General features: G+C 39.5%; 1 protein-coding gene across 1 annotated transcript in view; it reads left to right on the top strand.

Annotated features, from left to right (window-relative positions):
- CDH2 (cadherin 2) overlaps nt 1-15931 on the top strand; it is a 1080070-nt gene that overhangs the window by 143842 nt on the left and 920297 nt on the right. Inside the window, exon 2 of the mRNA XM_044065441.1 lies at nt 1892-2000. Coding sequence (XP_043921376.1) covers nt 1892-2000 — 109 coding nt within the window. The remainder of the gene's footprint in view (nt 1-1891; nt 2001-15931) is intronic.

Genomic DNA, 15931 nt, shown 5'->3' with positions numbered 1-15931 from the left:
CCACATTACTCAATACAATCTCCCTGTTCTAAAATCCAGTTGACAACAGCAGAATACAAAATGGTTTGTAACTCCTGTCAATTCCAGTAACGTTCTTAAGCTGCTGTAATACACTTACAAAGTTGTTACAATAACAGCATCTGTTCTCACATGTGTTTTCTGAAGGATAGGAACTCTGAAATTGTAAAGTATTATTTACTGACCACTCCTCTGTACTTTATCTGAAAAACCCTGCATTATACTGCCCTTCTGAAACCAACCGTTAACTGTTTATGGCATTGAAAGCCGACAAAGCCTTTCACATTTTTCCATAAGTAGAAGTATATGGAGCACATAAAGCTCCACGCAGTAAAGAAAATCATGATTGTCTCGTTGATCATAACCCAAAATTATGTGTTTCTGACATGGATGGTAACATTCTCCTCTGGAAATTTTTGGCCATCCATGTCTCGAACTGAAAATAAGCTGAGTATCATCGCTGAACCGATCGCTTGGAAATGACCCACTTGTCCTGCTCGAAATGTGATTGCGATAATACGTAAGTACCACCTCAGGCAAAGTTCAGATAATTTTTCCACTAGAAGACAGCAAATTATAGGAGTGTGGTGGGAAAGAGAGGGGCTGTTGGGAATATATGTTTTTGGGAATTCAATAAGTTTATTTATTTATTTATTTGCAGTTGGTTTACCAGGATGGTCCATTGGGCCAAAATGAACCCGTTTTCAATGGAGTCCTGGGGAGAAAAGCTCCAAACAATCAAAGTTACAATAGGTTATACATGATAATTATACAAGTGTAAAAGATTCAAGCAAACAATTACAAAATAGTAGAGGAAACATTACAGCTAATACAAACTAGAGATGAAACTTTTACAACTAATACAAATTAGTGATGAAGCTTACAGGGTACAGACAAAGAAGGAATGTTGCAAAGTAAATGAGAAGTCAAATTACATATCAGGAATCATACACTTAAGAGGTGCAGCGTAGTGTATTCTTGTGGATACAGTAATAACAATAAGAGTGCATGAGATAGGAGAAATTATAAGGGAAGTTGATAGATTCTAAAATTTCTCTACATGATACTTTGTCAGAAATGTTGGGTGAGCAAATTATTTTAACTAGGGAAATTATCCGTTTGAAGTAGGATATAGAGACTGAATTGCCTAGACCCAGTAAGGCCCTGTTAAGTTTAACACTGTTGACTGCCTGTGATAGGTGAACTAGAGGTGGGATCTTTAAAAAAGGGAAGATGTAAAATGCCTAACAGTAAATTTAATGTGTGGGAACAGTACATACAAAATAATGTTCAGGAGGAATGCTGTTTGAGGGAAGGCACACTTGAGAAATCTATGTAATATTAAATCCTATAGTTGTTAGGACAAAAAGCAGTCATTTCTGTAATGTGCAAAAAGGAAAAATGTTTGCAATGGTGAATGTGTACTCATGTCACTATGTAGTTTGTGACGTTAATAAAGATGTTCAAAAATGTTCAGTATTTGAACACAACTGTGTCTGAATTGCTCTGTGGTCCGTTATTCTATACAGAAGTATCTTCAGTATACTGATCTTCAGGCAGGTGATGGCAGTTACTGGACATTTAAGTATATGTTTCAGTCTTTGCATATTTAGGAGCAGAACTTTTTGATAGCTCCTCTCATTTGGTATGATTGCAGGTAAGTATCTTAGCACCAAAGCAGTGTATTTCATTCTTTCTTAGAAATACTGTATATCCTATTTCATTTTCTGGAAAGGCAGCCTCTGTATGTTATTTCAAAGTGGGTCTTGTATGCAGAAATGGAAAAAGTCTGTGCTTATCTTGCTAACTGCTTTGTTTCCGCTTACTATTTACATCTTTGCTAAAGTGGTTCATTGTTCTTTTTTCTCTTTAGGTGCCTGTAGAGTCAACTGGACAAGTACAGTGCAAGACAGGATTTTCTGAAAGCATTTACAATGCCATTGTGCCAAGAAAGCTACAAGAAGGGCAACCTCTTCTAAATGGTAATTTCCATCATGTAGAACGTTGTGTCTGTAGAGCTGGTATCAAATTCGAATTAACTTTTCTTTCCTGGGTTTCTCTGTAGCATGCAGCACCCAAGGGTTTATACTGGATGCTGTGTAGCAGCAGTTGTTCCATTTTCTTCCACCTGTCACTTTTCCTGTATTTTAGTGTGCCTGACCTGCTGGCATTTTTTGAACAGGTGGATTACATTTCCAGATAGATAGGACTGCAAAGCACTTCATTTTTTAAAGCTGTGTGTGCAGGAACAGAACAATTTATCTTACCAGTTCAAATTTTGATTCATAGATGAAATTTATTCACAAGTAAGAAAATGTGTAAGCATCCTCATTTGGTTTTCAGATGTTTCATAGCTTTTTGGGACGCACTTCTTTTTCCCTTATCCTGACTTTAAATATTTTCAGTGCACTAGCACCTGCAGTTTTTTCCTGATTTTCTTATGTTAGTTTGCCATAAATAGAGTTGGAAATCCTTCAGTCAATACAGAAAGTAAAAAAGTAAGTAAGTAAGAAAAAAGTGACAGAAGAGTTTGGGCATACTGTTGTGGAACATTGCAGCCTTGTTTGTTTCTGTGACTTTGTTCTCATTCTGCATGTGTCACGGAGTGTTGTTATGTCTGAATTGGGTGTGTAGGGAGGGAGAGATTAGTGCATTCTGAAGGTATTTGTAATGTGTGTAAAATCACAGGACTATGAGGATTGTTCTAGTTGTATTCTTGTGCTTCTATGCAATGTTTTTCAATTTGCAGCACTTACTGAGCCATTCTGGCCACCAGGTAGCTGTTCTACTTGTACAAACCAATGGTAACTTTCGAAATGTGACTTACTAGATGAGCTACTAGTAGTCAAAATATGTGGGTTTTGTACTTTCAGTTTCAATTCACATCTGAGAAATACAATCAAGTATTTGCCGTTATGACAATTTTTCTTTTTTTTTTTGATGAAGGGAGCACCATCTGGACCAAAATCTGAATTGATACAGTGTCTGGACTGCTTGATAAGCAAAGCTTTCCTAGCCTGCAGTCTTTGTCCCCCCTCCAGTAGTGCATTACTACCTGCTTCTTCTCTTCAGTTCTTTCCCACCTTGAAAACTCACATGTGAAAGCATTTTGAGAAAAGTGTCTTGGGAGTAAGAGCCCTTTCTGCCATTTAACTTCTGACTCTGGAATTTCTTTTGGTTGGTGTTTGTTTACTTTTCTTCTTTTCCTCTTCCCTATCACTTTGGGCTTAGATCCTTTGGTAAGAGCCAATAAGTTTGACTTTTCTTGTCACTACATGTGTCTGTGACACTTACCTGTAGACAAGCTGTTTGGGACCATGTCACAACATTATCAAATACTCCATCTTCAGTAGATTCTTCATTGCCACTAAACAATGCCAAAGAACAATTGTAAAAAACTCTGTTAAAGGTTCCTAACCAAAAAGATCACATTACTAAAGCCCCCCCCCCCCCCAAGCTATCAAGAGAGCCTGAAAGCTTTGTTCAGGGTTGTATAGACTTTTGAGGGGAGAGTTCTATCTCACTTACATTGCCTTTAGAGAGCCAGTTGTCGTGGACCTCTTGTATCTCTGTAAGTCCAGTTGCTCCACCAGTACTAGAACTAGGGACCCAGATTTTCACCAACACTTGAATAAGACACTGAAGTGGGACAGGTTTATAACCCAGCACCTCCCTAACTGGTGGCGTAAACTTCACCCTGCATGTGAAGGAGCGCAACTCACTGTCTTCCTTTAAATATAACTTTAATGACTGGATGGGTTTTCACAGATTTGCTCTGGGTTTGACTCATATGGACTTTCTGGAGAAAAGAGGTGCAGCCTGCAGGATGGTATGGATAAAATTTAAATGGTCATAAGGCTCGGTAGCCTTGGAATATCTCTGAACCTGTAAGGAAGGCTTTACTCGCCCTCTGTCAGCATTATTTCTCAGATTTATCTTACCATAGACCCAGGTAGAAGCCCCAGTCCTAAATAAGCAGTCATCTGTCTGTTCTGAGACTGAAATGGGGTCCAAAAAGTGTTAATGTTTGTTATTTAGAGCTTGATCTGATCAGCTAACTAAGGGCATGGAGGAGGAGGAGGGGGACAGAAGTTGTTTCTCCTCTATCTCCTTCATATGATCCAGATTTGGGGAAGTGTATACTTCACAAAACTTGTAGGTCCACTTAGCAGTCCTATTGGGTAGTCCTGCCATTAGTGGATATTATGCAGGTTGAGACCAGGAGTGACTGGGAGAACCTCAGTACTGTGGTCCCAGGTCCCAGTAAGGCCAACAGTGTACTCAACTTTCATAAAGAATACTTTATATGGATAGATACTGTGAAACCTGAGGCAGTGGTCTTTGCTGCAGCCCTGAGGAGACATCTGGTGCATCAGAGTTATGCTGTTTGACCCTTCTATAGTGAGTTCCAGGCAATAGGCAGATTCTGAAAATGATTTTATGTTTCCTTTATTTTTATCCCTGAGGATGCTTAGTTATTTCACTCACATGCTGTATTTTCATGTATATCTGATAAGGGCATCATGTGGCAGATTGTTAGCCTGACAACTTTTTTAAAGGATTCCTCTTGAGGCCCAGGTTTCAGTCTTGAACCACATTTAGTACATTGTGTGCATGACTTGTAGTGCTGCATAAACTGCTGAGGACACAAAGGCTACCTTTGCTGACTCTTTTTTTGGTCATTTCTAATTCTTTAGTTTGGAATTGCTGAGCACTTAAGGGCATGAAAGAGAATGCTCAGAACCCCATGGTGGCTGGTATATGATTTTAGCCTCCACTGTGTCCATTTACCTGAAAGCAGAAGAAGAAACACCAGCATTTTATTTTATTTATTTTATTTTATTTTACATTTGTTTATCGGGAAAGTCCGACTGGACACAGGTCATTTTTCAGCAGAGGCCCAGGGAGAAAAGCATTTGCTTTGGTGGAACCTGTAGCCACAAGAGCAAGAGGCAGCTGATGTGCTGGTCCATAGAACAGAATTCTCAGCACTGAGGCATTTTTGAGATCCAGGGCGGAACATCATTCCTGACTTCTTTCTAGATTACCTATCCACATAGACAGTCGCATTGTATGCATCAGGGACATAAGGTCTTAACGTTGCGGTATTTTCTTCACTCAGTCCTCTTCACATAAGTACTCAAGGTTACATTGTTATGTTTTCAGGCAGAGCAAAATATAACTGTGGAAGAAGGGGAATCTCTTAATAGCCTTGTTGAGGACTGGTTGGCATATTTTTGCACGTTGCTGTTTTGTGGTAGTTTTTAATTCATTATGCTTTAACACACTTTTGCCATCTTTTATGCCACAGCATCCAGTGTTTGCAGGGCTGTAATGTGTTTTCTCCCTATCGCATGATGAATATCTCATTCCTGGAGTAAAGCTTTCATAAAAGTATATTTTTCCTACATGAACATCAGTTAAACTTATCTTTTGGTGATGTTGGAATAGGGTTGCTGTTGGGACGTGTCCATAAACTTTAATGATACACCACAGCAGGTGCAAATGGCATATTCATTAAGGCTTGTGGATGCTAGCCCTGTGGTTATGTCATTCAAACATACAGTAGATTTATGTGGGTATTGCTTACCAAAATGTCTGTGAAAATAAAAAGAAATCTACATGTATTAGAAATGTTAGGTGGTAAATATATTGCAGCAGTTAAGCTACTTTTGTCATGATGCATATGCAAATTGTGTCAAATCGTTTTAATGAAGTATTAAAATGAATGTATATTTTACTTAAAGTAAAAATATTTGTGCCTTTTCATTTTGCAGCCACTTCTGTGGATGTGCCAGTGATTTTAAAGCTTATTATAGTGATCTTCTTATTTACAACCAAAAGTTGTTAAATAGTAAGGTTGATAAATTGCTACCTTTCTAGAATGAGGTTGTTTTCATTTGTTTTTAGAGTGTAACAGATTTGCTCCATATACTACAGGGTTATTATTTCCTTAAGATGCTACTCATAAATGTTGTACACAGTTGCAGCGGGTTGTTACACAGTAAAAATTCAGATACCATGCCGTTAACAATTCACAAAAGTCTCTCAAGCCCCACTGGATGCTATGGAGTAGAAACACACACAACTGCTTATCTGGAGAAGTCCATTTGGTATACATTTGGGAGGCCCATAGTATAGGCCATAATTTACAACCAAGTGAATGCTGGACTACATAAGGGAAGATATACAGGTGTAGAATCAGAGAGCATCCCGCAAATACAGCAATACAGTATCCATCCAGCCTGCAGGAAATTGTGATTTGTGATGGATTGCTGAGCAGAACATAGCGGAGCAACAGCATCACCTTTCCTTGAAATTATGCTTCCTGAAAGAAGGGGAGGATAGTAAGGGATGCAAAGGCATATCCTCTACAGTTCAGACAAGCACACTACCACACACATACTTGCCACCTGCAGCAGTGTGATGCAGCAATGTACCCACCTATGGGAACAGCTGCTGTACCCTAGCCTTTCATTAGCATAGTATGCTAATGACTCATCTTTTGTGGCCATTGCAACAAGGATCAGAATTTATACAAACTGGTCTCTGCCATGACAGGTGGACATAAGCTATGCTGCCATCCTTTCTACTACAGAGGCAGAAACTAGAGTTGGCCAAGTACTTGATGGGAGGTGGCATGTGGGTGTTTTTTGTCTGTGTGTGTGTGTGTGTGTGTGTGTGTGTGTGTGTGTGTGTGTGTGTGTGTGTGTGTGTGTGTGTGTGTGTGTGTGTGTGTGTGTGTCTACATGCATGTTCGAGCATCTGCCTGTGATGATGCATCTGTCTGTCTGCCTGTGTGTGTGTGTCTCTGTGTGTGTGTGTGTGTGTGTGTGTGTGTGTGTGTGTGTGTGTGTGTGTAAGATTTGGAAACTGAGTGGCTTTAAGTTTAGATGTCTTTCTATGTTATGTACGCTGAAAACTTAATTCTCTTCCAGTAGCTTTGTCAGAGGTATTTTACTTTTTCATATGTCCTTCATTGACTGGGTTAGTCCAAGACAATAGTAGCCTCCTTTCAGGGCAGGCCTGAAGTGGTGTTTATACTACTAAGGGAAATTTGGTCAGGACATTGGGGAACTTTCCTTTCTCTTTTTGATTGCCATAGGATCTTGCTGTATGAGCTACCACCAACTGCAGCAGATGGGCCCTCTGTTTAATGTTTTGTCTAAAGGATGACACATGCAGAAGTGCAGCAACTCCATTATGCTGCACACTGCAGTGTTAGTAATCCTTCTGTCTGGTGCTGGAGAAGAACCCCCAGCCTCCTACACTAAAGGCATGTGTCCCACCTGTTGCACCACCGAGACTAAGTTGTTTATTCCCCTGTCTTAAGCATGATGGCTTGTATGAGCATAAATAATTTCATAATTTTGTAAAAAAGGGTACAGGAAAACATGGGGGTGAGTCTTGCAGTGCCAGGTTTAAAATTGCTTTGTGTGCTTTAACATCTTAGTCATTTTTCATGTGATTTGTGTGATGCCCATGCCCTGGCCCAGCAATCAAGGAGCTTCTGTCCTCACCACTAACACCAGTGAGGGGTGTCTCATATAGGAGGAAAGGATAACAAATACACACAGTAAAGTGCAATTTCCCTTAAGAGCACACAGAGGTCACAGTCAGTCTGGGGCTGGTCGCTCCCTTGCTGTCCAGGTCCCCAGTAAGATTCCCCACTGGCACAGCTATAGGGTCCAGATCTCAGCCAGCTGGGCAAGCTAAAACCTCCAGCACCCTCTCTGTCCAACCAGTGCTTTGTGTCCCTGCCCAAGTAGCTGACATACACACACTTTGAGATAAGAGTTTTATACAACCACACAGACACTCCTGGGGAATGCTGGCACAGGCTCTCCAGCTGTGCCCCTTTTGCCCAAACTATATGGTAGAAATCACTGCCACCACCCAGCTAATATTTATCAGCTACTCAAAGGCCCTTAAAAGGTTGCCCAATTATTACTGTGCAATATTATTATCCAAATGGTAAGTGTGACTGAACAGCAAGGCATATTTGGAGTGACTTGGACAGTAATCACTATATACATGCAATGTACTCTAGACCTTAAATTAACTCTACACAAAACAGCCACAGTTGAAAGGTTTAAAAATATTTAATAAATACTAAAAACACAAGACAGTACTTCTTACTACACAGTGCTAGTCAAGAGTTCAGAGATCACAGAGAAATACTTAACATAATTTAGTAGTACAGTTCTGATATCTCTAGTTTCTAGCTATTTCTAAGTGAAAACACAAATCTAAGATAAACTTACATATAGAGCAAAGGCAGAGTGCTGATGAGTTGGATGGTCAAGACAAAAATGCATAACGCTCTCTGATTCTGTCTGTTTTTAAAATCACATTCCTGGTTCACATTGCATCATTCTTCACACTTCCCTGGGTTCCCAGGGTAACAGAAACTCAACATTTACATTCTTAACATCTCCTTTTGTTATCTTGCAGCTGGTCAGGAAGCAGAGCAATAAAAATACATTTGCATGTTTAAATCTAGCAATTTAACTGTTGGTTCAAACAACAGAAAGAATGTCTTCATTTAGACACTTCGGCACCATATTTAGATCAAAGGATCACAACATGCTTTACTTGGTCTGTAGAGTACACTGTTGTTACATTTTTTCCAGTTCCACATGTAACACTATTTTTACCATTTAAGACAACAAGCCTGTGGTTTACATTAATATTTACAGATGACAGAATTATCTCCAAAATTCTATCTGGCTAGGCTGGCAGCCTTCACCTATCTTCACCCAATCTTCACAATTTGTGCTTGATATTAATTTCTTCAGTAGTTTTCCATCTGCTTGTGTAGTAATAGCTGCTCTCAAAAGTTTACCTAAGGCTTATTCTGTCTTTTTAACTACTGCTATTTGTAGAATTGTGCCATTGCAGCATGAGCTTTAGTGACCAGTCAGGAAGCAGTGGATGCATTTCAAGATAAAGCCATGCTGTACATATTGTGAGTGCGGTCATGAAGTGGTTAGTTGCTTGCACTTTTTCATTTATTAGTGGTGGAGTGATGAATCACATTATAGGCTTTCTTTTTTCTGCAGCTGTGTTACCATTGTTCAGCGGTACACATTTTCATAATAATCAGTGTAGGGGCTTATCTTTTAGTTTAGTATACATTTTCATATACTTTGAGATACATTTCCTTATTACAGTTCTTTACGATGTAGTAGATTTGAAAGACATTTGAATATATGATTTTTTTTTGACAAAGTGAAAGAACAACTGCATTTGGTACAGACTTTACCCTTCATTTACACATTGCTGGAAAACTTAGTCTGTCTCCCATGCACATTAAAGACAAAATTAATCTTACTCATGTTGTGCAGTTTTTGCCAGATCAGTCTGTTGTGACAAATCCCTGTACGCAGGATGCTTGCCAGGTACTTTACTCAGGACAGGTGACACCAAAACATTGTGTAGTTTATATTATCATTGCCACTTCAGTGTAAGGCTTCTGCGTACTGTATGTAAATGTTGTTTGTGAGTTTAAGAGGACAGTGAAATTTAGAGAGAGAGAGCATGCACACACACACACACACACACACACACACACACACACACACACACACACACACACACACACACACACACGTGCATGCACATAGACACAAATACAGACACACACATGTTAATGTAGTAAAAGAGGAAGTCTAAGCTAAAACAACCATTTACTCGTAGTATGAATGAATGAAGCACTTGCTACCTTTAAGTTATATTTACAAAATCCATGGTTACCACATTGAAACTCTGCAACTGGAGACACCCTTAGGAATACACTGTATATTCATTCATTGGTCATATTTTTTTAACTGAGTTACAACACTGGTTGACATGGACTTTTCTTCAGGCTCAGTCTGGCAGCAATGTCTGGTTAAATGACTGTTAGTGTCATACAATAGGCAGAGGTTGAGGGAATCAAACCTTAGATGAAAGGAAGGAGCTTATTAACAATTCATAGTGTTAATTCTCTGCACTACCTACCACAGTGAGTTAATGAAAGCAAAGTCTAGCTGCTTTGTCTAGCTGGCTGTATAGATTTACGCTGACTGTGTAGGTTTACATTCCTTGGGTTACCTCAGGAGTTGTTGCATCTTGATTTTATGGAGTCCAGGAAGGAGAGCAGTAGCTGCCAGGTTGAAATACTGTCACAGGAGCATTTAGTGTAAAACATTAAAAAAGAAGAGATCCAGGTGCATGTACATGAAGTAGTCTGAACAGCTGTTGTCACCCCTACCCCCACCGAGTGTTCAGAGTTGGCAGAGAACACATGAATCATGTACAAGTTCTGTCATTGAAGACACTCATATTACTTACTGCACAGGTTCTGAGACATTCAGTTACACTGTCATTTGAAAGTATTGTTCTTGCCAGACCGTTTTATCATTAGTAACGTAAAAAGCAGATGAACTGCAGTGCATCATAATTGTATGACACTTGATGCCCTGCATCTGGTAATCCATCAGCTTGGTCTCATTACCTGACACCATGTGGTATGCTGGGTACCTGCTGAGTTGTTAATCGGATGCATCTCAGACAGCACATGTTTAGTAAGTGTGGCATTTCAGGTGTTACATACAAGCAGAAGGTGTTTGTATTTAAAAATAAAAGGTATGAAAAATGATAAATAATGATGTGAGTGCAGTGTAAGACAGTCATTTGAATGCTGTTTCTGAGCCCTGGGCTGTGTAATGAAATCTGGTGATACTGTAGTTCACATAAGCAGTTCAGATTTCGCAGCTTGGGGATATTGTTTGACTCACTGGATTGGTATGAGCTGCTGATTATGTTACTAACTCCCCCTCCCTCTCCTGGTGCTTAACTGCATCTGCACTTGTTTTCTGCTCTGTGTCTGCAATAGAGGCATCACCTTAAAGAATTCAGATTGCATAGCTTATAAAATTTGGTTAGGACTGATCTGTAATTTAGAAGAAATCTCCAATCTGTGCAGGTATCTAAATGCTGAATTCATTCTATGGACTGCACATCTCTTGAAGTAAAGTTTGTAGCATTGTATTGTGCCAAAATAGTAATAATAATGACAACTGCAACAACAACAATAATAATAATAATTGAAATAATAGTAACAGCAACAACAGCCATTTCTGTTTCTGAATGTATGTGCCATAGGTATAACTATGGTGGGTTACTTTGGATAAAGCCTAGATTATTTTGTCTCCAGAACATGACAGATAGAAAACCATTGCCTATGGATTCCATTATTTCTGGTCAAGACAAGTCTTGAAATGTTTCATTAACATCGTTTTCATTACAGGTACAGTGGTGAATAGTTTTAAGTAATCGATAGAATCTTTGTAAATTACTGAAACCATACTGTGTATTTCTTTTCCTGCTTGTAGAATCTGCTTCATCCTTTACACAGATAGAGCTATTTTTGCAACCTCTGTTGGTTTATAACAGCTTGCTGCTGTTTTTCATAGGTCAATATCACTGCAGCTGGAAGACTGGATTAACTCTATGCATACCACACCAGAAGGCCATCAGCAGATATGCACACTACTTTGCTTATTGGGCAGATGGCTGCACCAGTTCTGTTGAAAGCCATGCCTGACCTACTTGCCTCTGTGGTGTAGAGAAATGAAAATCTAACTACAACCCAGATGTTGTGAGTTCATTTAACTTGAGTATTGCAGAAACTGCAAGGGGATGAGGAAGGAATATCATTTTTTTGATTTGCCCATTCTGGGGAGAGGAGTGGGTTTCTGCTTGCAATTTTGCACTTTCCAAGTGATGACAGCAGTCCATTAATTGCTTGACAGACGTGCTATTGAATTTGACACGGTGGAGCTGAAGCTGATTCTACATGTACTGCTGATGTGCATGAGGTCAGTAGTTTTGACCAGTTATGGCATAACAAAAAAGGCATCTAGTGTACATAGTGTTATATATTGATGCTGCAAGATACTCTGATATGCATTTCCTCTTCTCCTTCTCAATCCGTCTATGATTGAGATGGTCTCTGCACCTGGGGGTTAGTACTAGGGATACTAAAAGTTAGTAGCAGCTGGAGTAATAACATCATCCAGAAAGTACAAAATAAAGTTAAAAATAAATAAATAAATTAAACTGTGCACAAATCTTCCATAGTGAATGGCAGATACTGGAACTGTGCAGCAGAGACCTTATCAATGTACTGCTGTACTTCCTATCAGAGGCATAAAGGACTAAGTAAGTGTGACAGATGGGAGTTTGTGATGATGCAAAATAGTCACCAGCTAGTTGCAGCATGCAAATAATAGTCATTCTTTGTGAAATGTAAATTTATCACACCGAAGCATGTAGTAGATGAAGTCAAAAGAGTACTAATCCTAGCCCATGCAGCATGTGTGTGGATGCAGATATTATAAGCAGGGTCACTCATTTTCTATTCTTCTGAGAAAATACCATAAAGGTCTGGAGTTTGAGATTTATGAGTACTGGAAAAACACAAGATTTCATGGAATTTGTTGTTCTTGACCAGAATGTTCATTCACTATAGCCTGCATTTGTTGTTAAATTTACTACTTGTAAAACCATCAGTTTGCTTTATTGATCATTCTGTACCTATAAGTTTTTTATTTAATTGTATGATACATATAATCACTAAAATATTCACTGAACATTTCCAGGTATAATTCCCCAAAACTAGTTGATTTTTTTAGCAGAAGTAAATTGGTGGCCAAGTCATCATTTTGTGACAGTTTTAATAGCTTGGTTTGAAATGACTGATCTTATTTTTCATCAGTGATGTGGTCCACTGTTTACACAGCCCATTTGGTAGTTATTCCTGGTCCCATGTATCAGTCTTTCCACATTTACACAGTCTTGGCTTTCTGATATTCAGGTAGTTTGTATTGCCACATTTTGTATATCAAGTTTATTGCTATACATTTGCCCATTCCTGTAAGTAACCTTGTGTTGCCCCTTTTTTCTGTTCTCTATACCTTTTTTATGATGACTGCTGTACATCGTTGTGTATTTTGCAGACATTTTCCTCTTGCCTTTCTGCAGTGTCACTTACCTGGTTGGTCCCAAAACATATTATTTTGATTGCAACTGAATTTTATTAAGTACAGCTTCCATTTGCTTTTTACTGTTACAATGTGTATTCATTTGTTCAACCAGTTTTTAATCTAGTATATTAAAAATGAATGTGGGGCTCAGTGTTAGATTCTGCTCCACACACCCCTGACATATAACTCAGAGATCACTGTATCTTGGGGTTGGGCGGATAATGGAAGATACTACAGTCTCAGAAATTATATGGATTTCCTCATTTTTCACTTAAATTATCATTGATGTTCTTCGTGTTTCACTGTTGCAGTCATTACGTTTGGGTTATCTGCTTGCAGTAGCCCTCAGTCGGCCTGATTAACAAAGTCTTGGGTCCTGCGTCGGTTGCTGTCCCTTCTTCCATGACGTCAGGTCGTCAGGGGTATAAAACCTGCAGCCGACGCCATTACATCAGTCTTTCTTGCCATGCGGTGACAAAGCAGAAGCAGTTCGCAAGTGCCGGTCGGCCGACTCCTGAAATTTTCATTTTCGAGTTTTAGAACCGAATTCTTCAACTAAAGGTAAGTACCGTTGGGGAAACTTTTTCTTGCTCCTTACCGATGTCAGTAAAAGTTAATAATTGCATTACTTGTGGAAAGCAAATACCTCACAAAGATTTTTATTCGTACTGTATTCCTTGCCTAGGACCTGACCACGACGTACCTTGCTGTCGGTTTTGTGCTTTATTTAATCAGGGCACTATCCATCGTCGGTATATTTTCGCTTCTAAATATTTCGGTTCTCGGTTTAATTATCCAGAAATGTCGTCGGTTAGCCATCCGACTACCGGGATTCTGAAAAAACGCAAAGATAAAGAGAGAGATAGGCCGCCGAGGTCCAAAGCTGCCGACGACGCTTCTCCTAAGCCAGTCGCCAGTTCGCTGGTACTCAGTGAGGCACTTTCGCAGCACCTGATACCCGTTACTTCTGACTTGTAGGCCTCTACTGAGATCCATTCGGAGTCCAGTATGCCACGAGATGCTTCAACTGTGGAACCTGCGGATGTCTCTACCTTGGATGGGTCCAGAGCCACTGTGCAGGCACTGGCTTCTGAGGGTGTATTCAGCCCTATGGACTTGCATATTAAACCGACGCCTCCTTCTTCATTTAGGCCAAAATCTCGAACCATGCCTAAGAAACCGACGTCTGGGCTGCATGCCCAGGCCTCTATGCCTAAAAACAAATGATAAGAATGGCTGAAGATCTTATAACTCTAATCAGGGGAAGCCACCCCCCCCCCCCTTCTAAGAGACCTAGGACTGAAGTTGTTTATGAATCTTCTGAACAGGATTCTGATTTTTCTGATTCTTCTGATGATCTGGATTTGCCCTTATCTACTTGTGAGGATTCAGATGCAGAGGACTCTATTTCCTCTGCTTCCCCTCAAGAGGATTTTTCTTTTGGTGAAACCTTACAAACTCTAAGGGAGCATTTCCACTGGGAAAGCCAGGACTTTTCTGATTCAAAAAAGAGGCTTAGGGATTTCTTACTCCTGCCTCAGCAAAGGCCTTTAGCTATACTTCCTGTACTAGACATTGTTGATGATGCCTTTTCAGAATCTAGTTTGGCCCCTGATTCTTTGCCACCTGCTCCCAGAAAACCTGACGGATATTACAGGGTTCCTGATTCTCACAAGTTCCTTTTTAAAAATCCTATTGTGGATCCAGAGACGATTTCACAGGGACCCAAGGGCATTAAGGCCTCTACTGCTAAAAATCCCACCCCCTCTGATAGAGACTCCAGGGCGCTGAATAGATGGGGTAAGAAAGTTTACACTTCTGCAACCTTGGCCATTAGGGCTTTAAACTGCCAGTTTCATATGTGAAAGTATCAACATGTTATTGGATTGCCTAAACAGAAAATGATGTTAAATCCTGACTGTGCTGAAAATAAAGAATTACAGGATTTAATGCATTCTGCTGAACAGGTTGGAAAACATACTTTGCAGTGTAGATTTGATTCATTAGAGGCCTCTTGCAGGGCTGCTGTTACTGGGTCTGTGCTCAGAAGCTATGCTTGGCTTAAGGAGCAATCTTTGCCTGATCATATTAAAGCTAAATTGTTGGATGCTTTCTTAAATCAGGACCGCTTGTTTGGCAACAAGTCTGAGGAAGTTCTTAAAAATAATAGCGAACACAAATGCACGGAACGCAGCAGAGACTGCAACAATAAATCCTTTAATGTTTCTCCTATATCTACAATTCAAGATTCATGCCATTAGGATAAAGAGTTATAATTAATAATAAACTTGGACTCCATTCTCAATGACCTTTGTTGAAAATTAATGTTACTTATCCCCACCCCATAAGGTCTGGCAATTACACTAAAAATAAAACCTTCTGCCAGTCCTTCATGTTTCATATGAAAATGTTGGGCTACGGGGCTATCCAACCTAACATTTCTTATGTCACAGAGATGTTCCATAATTCTCAATTTCACCTTACGTTTGGTCTGTCTGAAATACCATTCTGGTAACGGACAGTTACAGCTGATCACGTAAATAACTTCGAAGGAGTTACAGTCAAAATGATCAATGGCCTTATACTTTTTGCCATTGATCATTTTGCCATCCAAATTTCTAATCTTCTCACACACTTTACATCTCCCGCAGGCATAAGCACCTGCGTTTACTACCTCCTTCCTTTTGCTCTTGCTTCTTAACATCTCTTTTAAATTTTGAACTCTTCCATGGGAAAAAATAACCTTTTTAGGTAATATGTCATTTAAATTTTCATCTCTACTAATAATAGGCCATAATTAATTCACCACATTTTTTTAAATTGGTGAAAAACCTGAATATCTGTTAACAAAAAATATGATGTCCTCCTGTTCATCAACATGA

This window comes from Protopterus annectens, chromosome 3.part0 (genome assembly GCF_019279795.1).
Source record: "Protopterus annectens isolate FY-2018-M chromosome 3.part0, PAN1.0, whole genome shotgun sequence".
Classification (NCBI taxonomy): domain Eukaryota; kingdom Metazoa; phylum Chordata; order Ceratodontiformes; family Protopteridae; genus Protopterus; species Protopterus annectens.
Note: the sequence above shows the minus strand (reverse complement) of the source record. Positions and strands in the feature narration are given on the sequence as shown.